The sequence below is a fragment of the Corylus avellana genome, chromosome 1 (genome assembly GCF_965113065.1).
Source record: "Corylus avellana chromosome 1, dhCorAvel1.hap1.2, whole genome shotgun sequence".
Lineage (NCBI taxonomy): Eukaryota > Viridiplantae > Streptophyta > Magnoliopsida > Fagales > Betulaceae > Corylus > Corylus avellana.
This window is the reverse complement of record NC_142490.1, coordinates 12,873,035-12,890,302: the sequence shown is the minus strand read 5'-3', so window position 1 is coordinate 12,890,302 and position 17,268 is coordinate 12,873,035. Positions and strand designations below refer to the sequence as shown.

Below are 17,268 nucleotides of genomic sequence, written 5' to 3'. Positions count from 1 at the left end.
AAACCAACTTCTCTCCTGCGTGGCATTTATTTATTTTTTATTATATTTTTTTAAAACCAAATCAAAGATCAGTAAAAATCAAATTTCTCTCTCAGTCCCTCGCTCTCCCTCCCGCACTCACCATCTCTCCTCCGGCGAGTTCTTCAGCCACCAGAAATCCCCCCTCATTCCATCGCTCTCCCTCCCGCGCTCACCCTCTCTCTCCTCCGACGAGTTCTTCGGCACCAGCGAAGCTGTCCGTCCGTCGCAAGGTTCCATCCACTGTCTCTCTCACTCCGGCGAAGCCGAAGGCTCTCTCTCTCCTCCACCGGTGGTAAGCAATCCCTCTCTCTCATCCACATTCAAAATCTAGGGCTTTTTGATTTATGTGTAGTGGGTGCTAGAATAGTGTATTAGATTTATGTGTATTTAGGGTTTAGATTTCTGTTTTTTGAATATTATTGGGTATGGATTTGTTTTGGGTTTATGGAGGTATAATGCATAGTATGGGAGCTGAATTCCAATTTGCAGTAGATAGAATGATAGGTGGTTGTTTTCCTGCATTATGGCTGAATATATATTACCAAACAAAAAGTTGTTTTTGGTACTACTACTACGCTCTCTCTCTGCAAGTGATATAAGAATGTAAGCTAGAATTATCATTTTATCAAATATTGCAAATTGAACTCTTAGCACTGGCCTAATTTTAGGGAAATTTAAGTAGCTAGGCTATATATCCACCTTGATATATCAAAACACAATTGTTATGCCTTGGGAAGCAAGTTGCCGCACAGTTTCAAGCCCAATCCCCTTGTTTGCTCCTGTAACCACTGCATACCTGTAAGAAATCCCCACAAATGGGCACAAAAAACATAAAAGATGTGCCTTGTTTTTTTCCCAGAAAAAGTTGTGCAGTTGTTGAAGAACAAATATATGTACCTTTCTGGTGTATGATTTCCATTGCTTTCCATTTTGCTATGCTTTGATGAACAGATATGTTGACCTGTTCATACAATGAGCTGGAGGCATATTTGTTCTTTAGCCGTGCTTGCCTTGCATGGATGCAGGTTTGTGGATGAATACTTGGTGCATCTTTTGATGTATTGAATTCCACTTTTTATTTAGCTGGATTGATTTAAAAATCTCAGGTTGGCTTGCTGATGTAGAAATAATAAAGGGATCAGTATCTTACACTCGAATGTTCATAGACATTACAGAAACTATGTCAAAGCTAAAAACTGCTTAAACTGTGTTATGACTGTAAATGAGTTGTCTGTGGAGTTTTTCTTGTTTCTTTTTTATTGACTGACTCTATGCTTGAGATAATTTAAATATTTCTTATAGCCATCTGGCTTGAAAATGGATGGAGAACTTGGTTATATCAGTGACATATCTTGAACCATGTTCTTCCAATCATAACAGGCGACTGGAACACAACCCGATATCATTCATGTCCATGAATGGCAGGCTGGAGCTTTACCACTGCTTTACTGGGTTATGTACCATTATCTCTCACTTAAGGTATTTACTTCAAGTTTTGTGACAGATATAGATGCTGTTAAATAGTTTTACCTCCCTTCATATGAGATTTGATATTGATATTGATATTGATATATTTTTGTTTATAGAAGCCAATGCTATAATCCCAACAGACCCAATGATTGCAACGCAGGTGCAGCCCATCTTCAATGAAGTTTATGCCGTTCTCAACCATCGACAATACTTGCCTACGATTACTGGTGATGAGCTTTCAAGTATCCGCTCTCTGATACATGTCATTATGTCCAAGAGCATGTAAAATTTAATATAGTTTATGCCTTTGATGTTGGCATTTTTTTTAGGGAATTGTCATGTAACTGTCTTTTTGAGAAGTTGCCATGTGACTTTGTCTTTTTGAGAAATTGTCATGTAACTCTTTAAAAGGATTGTGTTGGGAGCAACGCGGAAGAGCTTTGTCATTTATGTTTATTGCATATTTCTTATTGTTTATGAAAGTTTTTTTTAGGGAATGTAATGCCTTAAAGAAGACTGATAAATTTTAGTGTCCTATTTACCCATTTTCATGCTTAAAACACCAAAACAGGACCCAAAAAGGAATATTTGCTTTATGCATAGCAGAGTAAGAATTTGTAGATCACTGGTGCACAATAGACCAATTTGGGATCTTTTTTTTTTTTATTCGATTTTCTTTTGAATTTGGATTGTCAAGGATTATTCATGATCACTATTCCAAGCTAGAGTCTGTAAGAAATGCTCCATTTTGAAGCTTTGTAGTCTCCAAGGAAGAAAAAAGATAATTTTTTTTTGAGGGAGTGCGCTTGGTTTTGGGTGAAGAGGAAACCTGCTTTACACACATGATCACTTTCGCTGGGACACTCAGCTGGTGTTTTCATAATGTTTCTAGATACCCATCTTAGAGGAGTCCACATTGTAAAACCATCATGAATCTCAAGCATTTTTGTAAATCACATTCTTTTCTTGATGGGTAATGGTTGTCTTAGTTCAATTTGCAAATGACCATTTAAGACAATGCATATACACTGTACCGACTCAAGTATACTCCATAAAATCAGTTGCTAAAAATCTCTACAAATTTTTGTAATATTAACATAGAAAAAAAAAGATCCATTGAACATCATGGGGAAAATAAATGGAAAGGGAGGGAAGTGGGGCCAAGGTTTGAGCAAAACAACCATTGTCTACAATAGTAACAGCCAGAATAGTAAGTTAATATCTTAAGAAGTCTTAGATAGGTAGAAACAACATCCCCTTTCGCCAGCACAAAAGAGAAACATAAGCCACAAAAAAACAGATATGCTTTATTTTGGATCTTCACTCAAAGGCCCATTGATTCTCCCTGCGAACCTCCTCCTCTTCCTCTGGTGTGAAGTCATTCTTAATGTTGAATGTCTTGCGGATTTCCTCAGGATTTTTGCCCTTGATCATGTCAGCCACTGTCTGGCAAGTCAAATCCAGCAAGCTCTTGATGTTCAGATAGTTTGCAGCCTGCCAATCAGACATACTCCAAAGTCAGTAGAAAATCTGACTTTGAATTGGGGCATCCTTTGCAAATTCAGTATCGTACTCAATCTCCTATCATACCCAAATAAATAACAAAAAAAAAAGGAGGAGGGTAAGACAAGCAGGAAATTTCTTTCAAACTCCTCTCTTTGGAAAACCGTGAAACTTGTAAAACCTTGTGGTAGCGAGGCAAATACTTTAATGAGACACAAATGATTGTGGTAGTGGGGTGAACCAAGCAATTGCAAACCATGGGTGCATAAAATGGAAAGTGGAAAATGTTGAAGGGAGTTGATGGTTAAAGCACAAGGGAATAACAAAAGGATAAGCTTACCTACACTCCCCATAATGCTCCATATTGTGGATTGTCAATACTATTCTTGGCTTCTATAAACAAAAATACATCAATATCAATATCAATATCAAATCTCATATGAAGGGAGGTAAAACTATTTAACAGCATCTATATCTGTCACAAAACTTGAAGTAAATACCTTAAGTGAGAGATAATGGTACATAACCCAGTAAAGCAGTGGTAAAGCTCCAGCCTGCCATTCATGGACATGAATGATATCGGGTTGTGTTCCAGTCGCCTGTTATGATTGGAAGAACATGGTTCAAGATATGTCACTGATATAACCAAGTTCTCCATCCATTTTCAAGCCAGATGGCTATAAGAAATATTTAAATTATCTCAAGCATAGAGTCAGTCAATAAAAAAGAAACAAGAAAAACTCCACAGACAACTCATTTACAGTCATAACACAGTTTAAGCAGTTTTTAGCTTTGACATAGTTTCTGTAATGTCTATGAACATTCGAGTGTAAGATACTGATCCCTTTATTATTTCTACATCAGCAAGCCAACCTGAGATTTTTAAATCAATCCAGCTAAATAAAAAGTGGAATTCAATACATCAAAAGATGCACCAAGTATTCATCCACAAACCTGCATCCATTCAAGGCAAGCACGGCTAAAGAACAAATATGCCTCCAGCTCATTGTATGAACAGGTCAACATATCTGTTCATCAAAGCATAGCAAAATGGAAAGCAATGGAAATCATACACCAGAAAGGTACATATATTTGTTCTTCAACAACTGCACAACTTTTTCTGGGAAAAAAACAAGGCACATCTTTTATGTTTTTTGTGCCCATTTGTGGGGATTTCTTACAGGTATGCAGTGGTTACAGGAGCAAACAAGGGGATTGGGCTTGAAACTGTGCGGCAACTTGCTTCCCAAGGCATAACAGTTGTGTTTTGATATATCAAGGTGGATATATAGCCTAGCTACTTAAAGTTCCCTAAAATTAGGCCAGTGCTAAGAGTTCAATTTGCAATATTTGATAAAATGATAATTCTAGCTTACATTCTTATATCACTTGCAGAGAGAGAGCATAGTAGTAGTACCAAAAACAACTTTTTGTTTGGTAATATATATTCAGCCATAATGCAGGAAAACAACCACCTATCATTCTATCTACTGCAAATTGGAATTCAGCTCCCATACTATGCATTATACCTCCATAAACCCAAAACAAATCCATACCCAATAATATTCAAAAAACAGAAATCTAAACCCTAAATACACATAAATCTAATACACTATTCTAGCACCCACTACACATAAATCAAAAAGCCCTAGATTTTGAATGTGGATGAGAGAGAGGGATTGCTTACCACCGGTGGAGGAGAGAGAGAGCCTTCGGCTTCGCCGGAGTGAGAGAGACAGTGGATGGAACCTTGCGACGGACGAACAGCTTCGCCGGTGCCGAAGAACTCGTCGGAGGAGAGAGAGGGTGAGTGCGGGAGGGAGAGCGATGGAGTGAGGGAGGATTTCTGGTGGCTGAAGAACTCGCCGGAGGAGAGATGGTGAGTGCGGGAGGGAGAGCGAGGGACTGAGAGAGAAATTTGATTTTTACTGATCTTTGATTTGGTTTTAAAAAAATATAATAAAAAATAAATAAATGCCACGCAGGAGAGAAGTTGGTTTTAAGTTGGGTTTGTGTTGTGCCTTTATCAAACCTCATTTCTCGTGTCGTTATTGTCAGCCTTTCTAACCTTAGCACAATGCGTATTGGCCCTTCCCATGTTTTTTAATTGTTTGGCTTTTCAACGGATTCTTTTAGCCGACAGGCAGTTTCAGCCTTTCTCGTTGGCACTGACTTGATCCAATCATCGACTTCGAATGCCTTTAATTTATTCTATTTTCCAAACTCAAGCTTATACTTTGATTTTGAAAGAATGTTAGAATATCTTAGAATATTTAGAATATATTATTTCATTCGTTAGAATATTTTAAATTTTTCTTATTTTATTTCTTTCGTAGGATTTATTATTCTTTATATATTTTAGGGTTTATTTGAGTTTTTTTTTTTTTTTTTTTTTTTTTGAGAAAAACATAACATTTTATTCAATAATACCACGAGTATAACGCTCTTACATCACAGAGCAAAGTTCTGAAGCAACCATAACATAAAGCTATAAGATTACCAGGTTTAGTACAAGATTCGAGACCAATTCGCTAACCCATGACTAAAATCAGATTTAGTATTAGATTTGTGACAGACAGACTCAACCAAATGCATGGATAGCAATTATTCCTTGACCCTGAGAGCGAAAAGACTCTCATGCCGAAACTCTTCCTCCTCAAAGGCCAGGATAATGATCACATCCACAACCCAAAGGTCTGGACCAAAACTAATTAACCCGAAGGCGACATAGATCGAGTGAGAGAGGAAAAAGCCTTATTACAAGCCTAACAAAACAGGGAAATTAAACAATACAGGAAAAAAACATACGCCAAAACACAAATACATCTTAAAGAAGCAACAAAACAGGGAAATAAAACAAGAAAAGAAACAGCACACTCTAATCACACACACACCGGGAACCGAAAACCGAAGGGGCGATGGAAGCTCATCGCGGCGGGGACTCGTCGAAAGGCCCAACAGTGGACAGTGGATGGCGAATAGGCGCAAAGAAGACCGGCAAAGCAGGACCTGAAAACAACCACAAACAAGAAAAAAAGGGGAAAAAACAACAAGGAACCACCAAAGCAGGAAAAAAACAAGGAAACGGAGCACAAAGTGGGAAGACGGTAGCCGGACCCGTGTAGGCCGGAAACCGCCACATAAGGGGCGTGGGAGCTCAACGCGGTGGGGACGCATGAAAGAAAACCCTAATAGCGGGCAGCGAAGCGGCGACACAGGTCAGCGGCGACCACAGACAAAATCCGAATCCACAAAGAGCCAAAACATTGCCAAGGAGCCCGCTGCAGAAAATGAAGGTGGGGGAAGAAAAGCAGCAGGGAAGGGTCAAAAACGGAGAAAAACAGAGGGGAAAAGGAGCGGCAAGGAAGGGGAAGAGAAGAGGCACCAGAGCTAGGGCATCAGGTAAATAACTAGTACCGGAGCGAGGAGGACGAGGGGAGGAAGGAGGCAGCCAAACGGCCAACCCTCCTCTCCTATGTGGCTGGAGGGTTTCGCTTTTCTCTCTGGTGGCTAGAGAGAAAAGAGACGGTTAGGGTTGTAAATACGAAAGAACCATGTTGATAGAACATGATCTTTATTTGAGTTTATTACTCATTATTCATTGTCTCACTATAAATAGAGACTTATGTAATATTGTTGGACAAAGTTTTCCTCTAAACTGGATAGGAGGAAATTCCTCCAATTTATTTTATAAAAATGATATGTGTTTTTTACATGTAAGAAACACATGTTTTTTTAAATTGTAAGGACAGAGTTGGAAGAAATTTTATTTAAAAAGCAATTTGGAAGAAATTGCTTTTAATTGTAAGGACAGAGTTGGAAGAAATTTCATTGCTAAGCTAACGTGGCAATGAAATTTCCTCCAAACTGGGTTGAAGAATTTCCTTCAACCTAATCTATATGACGTGTCCTTTTTTTTTTTTAATAACATATGAGATGCGCATGAGTTTTTAATAAAAATTATTCAAACTTTGTCCCTACTATTAAAAAAACATGTGTATCTTACATGTTCAAGGGACACATGTCACTTTTAAAGACTAGGTTGAAGAAAATTTCTCCAACCTAGTTTGGAGGAAAACTTTGTCCTTAAAAAAATGGACACATGTCATTTTTATAGAATAAGTTGAAAAAAATTCCTCTAACCTAGTTTGGAGGAAAACTTTGTCTATAGACAAATACTTCAACAGAGGAAGTGCAATAATGGATAGAAAATATAAAATAAAATCTTGGAATTATTGTGAAATCAATACAATATCTTATGTTTGGCCGGCACATGCATGTGAATAAGCGACTTTATTATGGTTTCATGGAATAATCCAAGACCTTGTACAGTCACGAAAACAATTAAACATTAATTAATCAAGCCGCAAAATGAAACAGATCGATCGAATCAAGCGAACTAGAATTCGACAGCTGAACAAATTTTTAAAAATGGCTAAAATGTATTTTTGGAAAAGTTTAAGGGCTTGACTTTATTATGGTTTCATGGAATAATCCAAGATCTTGTACAGTCACGAAAACAATTAAACATTAATTAATAAAACCGGAAAATGAAACAGATCGATCGAATCAAGCGAACTAGTATTCGACAGCTGAACAAATTTTTAAAAATGGCTAAAATGTGTTTTTTGGCAAAAGTTTAAGGACTTATTTAGATGTGCGTTTGAATGGTTTAAAAGTGCGTTTAACACTCAAAAAGTCTGTTAAAAAAAAAAAAAAAACCTGTTTGGTAAAAAAAGTTAGAAGCGCTTGAGTCCAAAAAACTTAAAAATAACCAAAACTTACTTTCGGCAAAAGCTTAAGAGCATGTTTGAAATTGTGTAATATAGCTTTTAAATAAAAAAGTACTTTTTGAAAGAAAAACAAAACTTTATTTTTAAACTTTTTCTAAAAGTACGTTTTGACCATTTTTTTAACTTTTTGAACCCTTAAAAACGCTTTTATTTTTTATTTTTACCAAACATATACATTTTTCTTCAAACGGACTATTTGAGTTTTTATTTTATTTTATTTATTTTTATTTTTATTTTTATTTTTTAAGGCTCTTTGAGTATTAAACACACTTTCAAACCCCTTAAACGAACATTAAAAATAAAATAAAATAAAATAAAATTTACTAAAAAGTAATACTTTAACTTAAAATTTCTATTTCACAATTCCAAAACATCCTCCAGCTAAATAAATCTGATTTGTGTCAAGTATCACGGATAAACCACGCAGAGCATTTAAATTTACAACGATCTCGTCGCCTTTGTTTTTCCGTTTGCTAGCTTTTTGTCTATTAAACGACAAAAATATCAAAAGTTTCATTTTTTGTTTGTTTGTAGGGTCATGTTGCTTGTATTAGTTAAATCCTAGTGAATAATCCATTCAAAAAGAGTCGGTAGCTTTTTTTTTTTTTTTTTTTCCTGAAAAACTGAACTGATGAATTTTATTGATAATAACTCGAGGTGGAGCATAAGAACTCCAAAAACAATCATCAAGATAGAGCTAACTGTTCCATCAAAATAATATCACTAATACAATTAGGAGTAGTACCTCTCCAAATTCTATCACTGATATCAGTGAAGGCCACTTTCGCCATCCTATGAGCCGCCTCATTTACTTCGCGAGGAACAAAGACACAATTCCAGTTTGATAGAGTGCCTAGTACACGCCTTGTGTCTTCTATTAGATGCCCAAAACGACTCCATGTTTCCTTAGCTGAATTGATAGCCTCCACAATTTGTTTTTGCATCTCCCTCCAAAATTGCATTGTGCACTCCCATATCTCGGCAAAAAACCGCTGCATGATAGGCGGCGTATGCTTCCCCCATTGCTGGCTCCAGTACACCCATCCGCTTTTTACACATAGCTGCGATCACATGTCCTTTTTCATCCCTGAGCACAACTCCAATCCCCACCCTTTCATTTAATTTATCTATGGCCACATCCCAGTTCACCTTGTACCAACCTTGCAAAGGAGCCATCCACGCCTGTTGCCTAATAGATACATTATGTTCTGCTGGCTCCTTCTGTTGTAGCTGCGCGTAGGCCAATGTATCCTCTGCTATTTTTTTTAAGAATAACATTTGGGTCAATGAAAATTCCTTCATGAACCCATTTGTTTCTGCGAAACCATACCTGTCGCGATAACTGCATGAAGAGAGCAAAATCACCTGGTTCACATTTTAACAAGATAATTTCCGCAATCTGCTTGAAACTCCCTCCATCTGTGGTCATCTTTTGAAAGACCCTTCTACTGCATCCCCATATGTCTCTTGCAGCTGAACAACCCCACAGAGCATGAAGAACAGTCTCCGGTTCCCTCTCACAAATGGGACAAAAAGGTTCTTTCACCATTTTTCGCCTAAGTAGATTTTCCTTGGTGGGCAGTAAATTTTTGCAGGTTCTCCAGAAAAAATTCTTAGCCGTATTTGGAATAGATAATTTCCACAGCCTACTTTCCTCCCATTTTGTGGAAGCTCCCGGGCATTTCCTCATCTCCATCTCCTTTGCTAAATGATAAGCACTTTTAACCGAGAAGATACCCAAACTTGTACACCGCCAAATCCGAATATCTGGTTGTTGCGTTTGGCTAACTTGTATAGAATTAATAGCCACTACCTCCTCAGTTGAAAAAATGCTATTTAAGAGATTTTGATCCCACTCACCTCTTTCCTGATCAATTAGTTCATGCACCCTGCTATTCGGATTCAGCATCTTCGGAGGAGAATGGATTTTAAAAGTTGATGGAATAGGGATCCAAGCATCACCCCATATATTAATCGAGTGACCATTGCCAACTCTCCATAGCAAACCGGCCTCAAGAAGATCCCTCGCCCCATGGATACTTCTCCACGCAAAGGAGGGTTTTGAGCCCAATTTTGCGTCCATGAATGAGGAAGTGGGATAATATTTGGCCTTTAATATTTTTGCCGTAAGGCTGTCCGGGGATTGTAGCAACCGCCAACATTGCTTTGCAAGGAGAGCCTTGTTGAAACTCACCAAATCTCTAAATCCCAAACCGCCTCGATCTTTTGATAATCCCATTTAACCCCATCTCATCTAATGTATGCGTGAATCCTGCTCTTGATGCCCCCACCAGAACTTCTGCATCATGGAATTAATTTCGGTACATAACCCTTTCGGAAGAAGAAAAATGCTCAAGCTGTACGTAGGAATTGCTTGAATAACTGCTTTCAGCAAGATCTCTTTCCCCGCTTATGACAGCAATTTTAGCTTCAAATCACTAAGACGCCTCCAAACTCTATCCTTAATACTCTTGAAAGCTTGTTTCCGAGATTTGCCAACCAAGGCTGGTAAATCGAGATATTTGTCATATCTCTGTGTGGATGGGATCCCTGACAATCGCAAAATTTCCATCTGGGCCTCTATGGGAGTGTTTTGGCTAAAAAAGATTGACGTTTTAGCTTGGTTTAACCGCTGCCCCGAAGCCATCTCATACGTCTTGAGGAGATTTGTCAATCGAATCCAGTGCGAAGGGGACGCTTTGCAAAATAATAGGCTATCGTCGGCAAATAAAAGATGGCTTAACTGAGGGCCCTTCTTTGAAGTGGGGACTCCCGGTAATTCACCATTACCATCCGCCAGGGTCAACAAGGAGCTAAGAGCCTCTGCACACAACAAGAAAAGATAATGTGAAATGGGGTCCCCTTGTCGGATTCCCCTTGTAGGAAAAATCTGACCTGTAGGTGTCCCGTTAATTAGGACCTTATAGGTAGTTGACCTGACACACATCATTATTCTTTCAATCCACCATCTGTCAAAACCCATCCGGTCCATCATTGCTTCTAAAAAATCCCATTCCACCCTGTCATAGGCTTTTCTCATATCGAGTTTCACCGCCATATGACCCGCTTTTCCCCACAGTCTCGATTGCATAGTATGAAGGGTCTCATAGGCAGCTAGTATATTATCAGAAATTAACCGACCAGGAATAAAAGCACTTTGGTTCGGTGAAATAATTTCGGGGAGCACCAATTTTAATCTATTAGCCATGGTCTTCGAAATTAATTTGTAAAGCACATTGCACAAGCTAATGGGGCGATATTCAGTGACACTAGTGGGGTTTTTACATTTGGGAATTAAAGCAATATATGTTAAATTAAGCTCTTTATTCATGCAACCCGTATTCAAAATATTAAGTACAACATGGCTAACCTCCTCGCCAATGGACGCCCAATTTTTTTTGGAAAAAACAAGCTGAAAAACCATCCGGGCCAGGGGCTTTCAACGGAGCCATTTGATTTAGAGCTATCCCCACTTCTTCGATTGTGAATTTTTTGCACAACATTTCATTCATCGTGTTGTTTACCCTTCGACCAATTGCCCCCAAGACATTCTCCATACTTCTAGGCCCACCTGTTGTAAATAAATTTTGAAAATAATGCACAAAGGCTTCCCCAATAAGATCATTAGTCTCCCATCTCTGCCCCCTCTCATCAGTAACCCCTGTAATTACGTTGGCTTTTTTCTTTTGATTTGCACATGCATGAAAATACCGAGTATTTTTATCCCATACCTCATCCAATCCTCCTTTGCTCTCTGCCGCCAATAAAGGTCCTCCTCATTCTGTTTATTTTTCAATTCCAAATTCAGCTTTTGAAAGAGGGCCGTATCCACCCCATTGTGAATTGTCTGGCATGCAACTAGTTGTTCGGACAATTGCTTTATTTGCTGGCCCGTATTTCTTCCGTTCACACGTTGCCACTCCTTTAATCCCCTTTTGCTATCTTTCAACTTCTTATCCACTGACTTCCAGGTCCCATGCTCCACCGCTTTGATCCTCTAGATTTTTTTTTTATAACCTCTTTGCATGCTTTATTTTTTGCCCATGAAGCCTCAAACCTGAATCCTCTTCCCCTCCTAATCTTCATATTTCTGCTTGCAAGATTTATTAACAAAGGCATGTGATCAGAAAAAACAGCAACGTCTAACGAGACTTCCACGTTAGGAAACCGGTCATGCCATGCAGCATTTGCAACCACACGATCTAGTTTTTCCATGACAAAATCACAGCCTGTTTTGCCATTGTTCCATGTGCACAGCGGGCCCCGACACTCGACTTCATATAAGCCACAATTTCAATCTCTCCAACATCCAAATTCTGTTTTTGATTGGAGGGTCTCTCCAATTATTATCGGCTCCTTAGAAACTATTCCTATTGTTTTCTCCTGGGAAGCTAGGAAAATTAATAGAAGTGCAAACTTCTGTGCCCATTCAGTGGCACGTTGGGCCGCAGCCAGATCTCACTCTGGTAGCATTCTCTTTTCCTCTTATCCTTTCCCTTCTTCCTCTCTAGCTAGTGGGAAGGACCTTCCCCTTTCTGTTTGTCTCTTGTAGTTTGTTGTTTTGTTGTTTGGTTTCTTGCAATGTACTCATAAAAAAAAAAAAAAAAAAAGAATTATGGCATTATTGTTGAGATTTCTTTCTTTCAAACTCGCTATCGCTACCAAAATATATTAGAAATCTAAATTAAATAAGATTTCTTTGGTATCTTATTATTAATAGGTCACGTGTGTTATTAATATCCAAACCAAATAAAAAAAATAAAGAAATATAAATCAACCAGGCCTGGAAAACAAATAGATAAATTAAAATAATTTGTTTGTCGGTAGATTTGTATGATAATTAAGTTTCGTCATTGAGGGAACATTAACAATATTTTGATAATTTGGGGGAACATTGTCACAATTGAAAGTTTAGGAGGGATATTGTCAATTAGATGGTAGTTTGTGGGGGTATATGTAGACTTTCGCCTTTATTATTCGTAACAAAAAAAAAACCTAATTTATTATTATTATTATTATATTTTAATTTTTTGTTTTTTGTTTTTGTTTTTGTTTTTTTTTTTGTTTTTGTTTTTTTGTTTTTGTTTTTATTTTTATTTTTTATGGTTGACATGAAAGAAACTAATAATGTGCAAATAATAGAGTGGAATAATAAGATAGTGACACAGAAAGCTTTTATTTTTCTGAGTGATATTTACAATATAACTTGCTCCTATATATTTATAGGAGAATCATGTTAAATACAAATAGACTTCTATTCTAGCTAGGTTAGCTGGGTGATAGTCGGTAACTATTCACGTATAACTCAGTAATAGCATTTAAGTGTGACTCAATAATATTCTTCAGCTGTAAGTTAGTTATAGTCTTAAACTATGACTATTATTCTTGAACTCCATGATATATACATATATACTCTAACATGACAATGTGCATGGACATGTGAAGATGTTGGCTGCTAGCTGACAAACCAAGCCAGCCTCCGTTTGTACGTGGATTCAGCTCATGGGTAAAAATATGTGATCGTACTGTTGGGAGGTGGCATATATGGAGTTGCACATGCCCTAGTCTCAACCCATGTGCTATTGAAGGCTTGGAGCAGTACTGTTATTACCCGTTGCTAGTGGAGGTCACCAAGAATTATCACCCATTAGGGCTAGTAAAGAGTGTTGGGAAAATTGATAATTAATTGGTTACCAATTTCCCACCAGCCTTTTATGCGAAAGACAAGTTTGGAAAGAAAACACACGAGAACACACACCAATCACACACGTACACAAAGTTTACGTAGTTCGGCAATATGCCTACGTCCACGGGGCGTGATCCGATCTCCTTCTTTACTATTGAGAAATATTGAGTATAATAGTACAAGCCTGAACCGCTCAAGTTTAATATCCCAAACCCAAGCCCTTAACCCCTTGTACACCTCACTCAACTGTCCCTCTCAAATACCCGGTAAAGAAAAACGCTCTACATTTTGTAAATGCCACAAAGTACTTTCACCAATTTGGATTTTCCGGATCCCCCCTTAACCGAGGACTGCATGTCCTTTTATAGAGGCTTAATCACGAAAAAGGAGGAGAAACAATTTTAATCTAATTGCTACTGGAAAAACGAAACCATCATAAATACAAAGTCTTTTCATGATGAAGAGAAGCATTGCAACCCACATGTTTATCCACACACGTTTTCTCCAAAAAATCAAATTCCAGTTGTTCTTGGACTCCTTTTAAAACTAACTTTATCTTCTTATAGATAAATATGACTTGAGTCCACCAACTTCAATATTAATATTTTCCAGCAATTATCTTCACACTTGTTGACAATTTGAGCCATTATCAACAATCTCCACCTTGGCGAAAATTTGGCAACCTCCACCTGAGACCTCAGGTCCGCATTTTGACCGATGCCCATCTCCACGCCTTGGGATGTCGTACAAAACACTGTTTACACCAACAGTAATAATTCTACAAGAATTATCATGCTCCACCATAAAGAGCACATGCACTTAGAATTATACCATTCCAAGAATTTTTTTTTTTTTTTTTTTTGGCACATGTCGAAAAAACCCTGCTGAAAAATATGGTGCAACTTCCATGTTTGGTTCCCCCGGAAGTTCATTAGCCATCGACACCCTTTTCCACCATATACCCGACATAAAAAAAAACCAAATCAATGTCTCGTATGCAAATGTGGACCCGCTAATAGAACACATCCATTATCCTGACATTTTTAGCGGTCATGCCAGGGGATGTACATGCCCTTATCAAATAACATCATCATCTCTCTCTGTAACGAGAGAAATAATATTAGCGTTTTTGGAGCAATTTGCCAAACCTGCTCCTCTCAACGTTTTGTGTAGCCCAGATTGGATGTCCTTGACTTGTATTTGCCACAAGCCAAAGTTCATTCTTCCGTCGAACCTTTCAATCTCAAACTTCAAGGACTGCATTTCTTCTTAACCAGTAGAAATCCGCAACCTGGCTCTGATACCAATTGTTGGAAAAATTGATAATTAATTGGTTACCAATTTCTCACCAGCCCTTTATGCGAAAGACAAGTTTGGAATGAAAACACACGAGAACACACACCAATCACACACGTACACAAAGTTTACGTGGTTCGGCAATATGCCTACGTCCACGGGGCGTAATCCGGTCTCCTTCTTTACTATTGAAAAATATTGAGTATAATAGTCCAAGCCTGAACCGCTCAAGTTTAATATCCCAAACCCAAGCCCTTAACCCCTTCTACACCCCACTCAACTGTCCCTCTCAAATACCCGGTAAAGAAAAACGCTCTACATTTTGTAAATGCCACAAAGTACTCTCACCAATTTGGATTTTCTGGATCCCCCCTTAACCAAGGATTGCATGTCCTTTTATAGAGGCTTAATCACGAAAAAGGAGGAGAAACAATTCTAATCTAATTGCTACTGGAAAAACGAAATCATCATGAATACAAAGTCTTTTCATGATGAAGATAAGCATTGCAACCCACATGTTTATCCACACACGTTTTCTCCAAAAAATCAAATTTCAGTTGTTCTTAGACTCCTTTTAAAACTAACCTTATCCTCTTATAGATAAATATGACTTGAGCCCATCAACTTCAATATTGATATTTTCCAGCAATTATCTTCACACTTGTTGACAATTTGAGCCATTATCAACAAAGAGGGTTTTGTGGTGCCCAAGTTTCTTATGAATCAGTGAGGTTACACGTATGCGCTGGCAATAAGTCGGAAAAAGCTCTAAATTGGTGTAAAGTCTTTGTAAACTTGCTGCATGTGTTGGATGGTAACAAGTGGGAAATAATTAAGACAATAATTGGCGAGAACATGTGACGATCGATAGGATTCTTATCTTTTTAATACAAGTGTGTAGATCGACTTGGACGTATGCTAGAAGTTTGTAGTTGATTGTAGTTGAGTTTGCAAGAAACTGCTTTGGATTGAGGGTAAAGGTCGGGATGTCTCACTCCAATGAAAGAATTTGTAGGTCCATGTGCACAAGGGAAAAACTTGGACATGAGTGAAGTTAACGGGCTCACATTTTTTTTTTTTTTTCATTTGGCCATTGGGGGTGGGTCTGGCCACCCCCAAGGCCATGGGATGGTCGAGCCACCCCCATTTTGCAAGTTGGGGGTGGCCGAACCACCCTCCATAGGACATGGGGGTAGTTTAGCCACCCCTAGCTGGCCATTGGGGTTGTTCGGCCACCCCAACTTGCAAAATGGGGGTGGCCGGCCACCCCTATGGCAAAAATGGGAGGGTAAGCCAACCCCAATCCAAAATTTTCTCCTTTTTTTATTTTATTTTTTATTGGTTTTGTTTTATTTATTTATTTATTGTTTCTATAATTTTTTATTATTATTATTATTTTGTTAAGGACACGTGGCATATTTTGGGAGTGGCACGTGACAGATCGTTAATTTTCTCTAAGGGAATCTAACGGAGGCATTAAGTTGGTCTTTTCCCATAGGTCAGGTACTTCCTGTGACCGTTTTGGAAACTTAGGTGGGGAAAAAAAAACAAAGGTGCAAACCTAGTTATTAAAAAAGTTATTAACCCTAAATAGAACTAAGAGCATGTTTGGGTGTGCGTTTGACGGGTCTAAAAGTGTGTTTAACACTCAAAAAGTTCGTTTGAAGAAAAAAGTACATGTTTGGTAAAAAAAATTGAAAACGCTTTTAAGGGTCTAAAAAGCATAAAAATGGCATTTTAGCAAAAACTTAAAAATGAAGTTTTTGCGGAAAAAACTCTTTTTGACTTAAAAGCTCTATTTCTTATACGCAATCATAAACAGACTTTAAATGGAGCATCAAGATAGAAGTTAGGGCCAATTTGGGTGTGCCGCTTGAGGGGCCTAAAAGTGCGTTTAATACTCAAAAAGTTTGTTTGAAGAAAAAAAATATATGTTTGGTAAAAAATATTGAAAGCGCTTTAAGGGTCCAAAAAGTCTAAAAGTAGCAAAAACACAAAGCTTAAAAATAAAATTTTTGCTAAAAAAATTAATTTTTGATTTAAAAACTCTATTTCTCAAATACAATCTCAATCATGCAAGCGGTAAGTATCATGGATAAACCACCCAGAGCATTACAAATTTACAACGATCTTGTCGCCTTTGTCTTTTCCGTTTGATTTTTGTCTATTAAACGACAAAAATATCAAATGTTTCATTTTTTGTTTGTTTGTAGGGTACTTATGTTGGTTTATGTTTAATAATCCTAGAGAAAAACCCATTCAAATAGAGTTGGCTAGGTGGCAGTGATACGATTTTTTATTGACTAAGAATGGCATTATTGTTGAGATTTCTTTCTTTCAAACTTGCTACCAAAAGATACTAGAAATCTAAATTAAATAATACTTCTTTGGTATCTCATTATTAATAGGTTACGTGTTATAAAGAAACAAATAAATATAAATTAACAAATAGATAAATTAAAATAATTTGTTTGCTAGTAGATATGGTTATAATTAAGG

The 17,268-nt window shown here is 37.7% G+C and overlaps 1 protein-coding gene and 1 long non-coding RNA gene across 2 annotated transcripts; one reads left to right on the top strand and one right to left on the bottom strand.

Moving 5' to 3' along the window:
• The first annotated feature begins 176 nt into the window (after positions 1 to 176).
• Positions 177 to 2,031, top strand: LOC148587952 (uncharacterized). The gene is made up of 3 exons (XR_015909098.1): positions 177 to 313; positions 1,402 to 1,500; positions 1,608 to 2,031. It is a non-coding gene; the product is annotated as an uncharacterized LOC148587952 (long non-coding RNA).
• A 907-nt stretch (positions 2,032 to 2,938) lies between these two features.
• LOC148587951 (uncharacterized) lies at positions 2,939 to 5,092 on the bottom strand. The gene is made up of 5 exons (XM_088513437.1): positions 5,027 to 5,092; positions 4,682 to 4,927; positions 3,495 to 3,593; positions 3,335 to 3,387; positions 2,939 to 2,985 (listed from the first exon to the last, which is right to left on the bottom strand). The coding sequence occupies exons 1-5, from the start codon at positions 5,090 to 5,092 to the stop codon at positions 2,970 to 2,972; spliced, it is 480 nt and encodes a 159-aa protein (XP_088369563.1). The 3' UTR covers positions 2,939 to 2,969.
• Positions 5,093 to 17,268: the final 12,176 nt, after the last annotated feature.

What these genes read in the sequence shown, in the direction of transcription:
- LOC148587951 (XM_088513437.1), bottom strand. Translation starts at nt 5,092, where the DNA reads ATGGGAAGGGCCAATACGCATTGTGCTAAGGTTAGAAAGGCTGACAAT. An exon ending in ATAACGACACGAGAAATGAG is followed by an intron (nt 4,928 to 5,026) that starts GTTTGATAAAGG and finishes ACCAAATCAAAG; the next exon opens with ATCAGTAAAAATCAAATTTC. An exon ending in ACCATTATCTCTCACTTAAG is followed by an intron (nt 3,388 to 3,494) that starts GTATTTACTTCA and finishes TTTTGTTTATAG; the next exon opens with AAGCCAAGAATAGTATTGAC.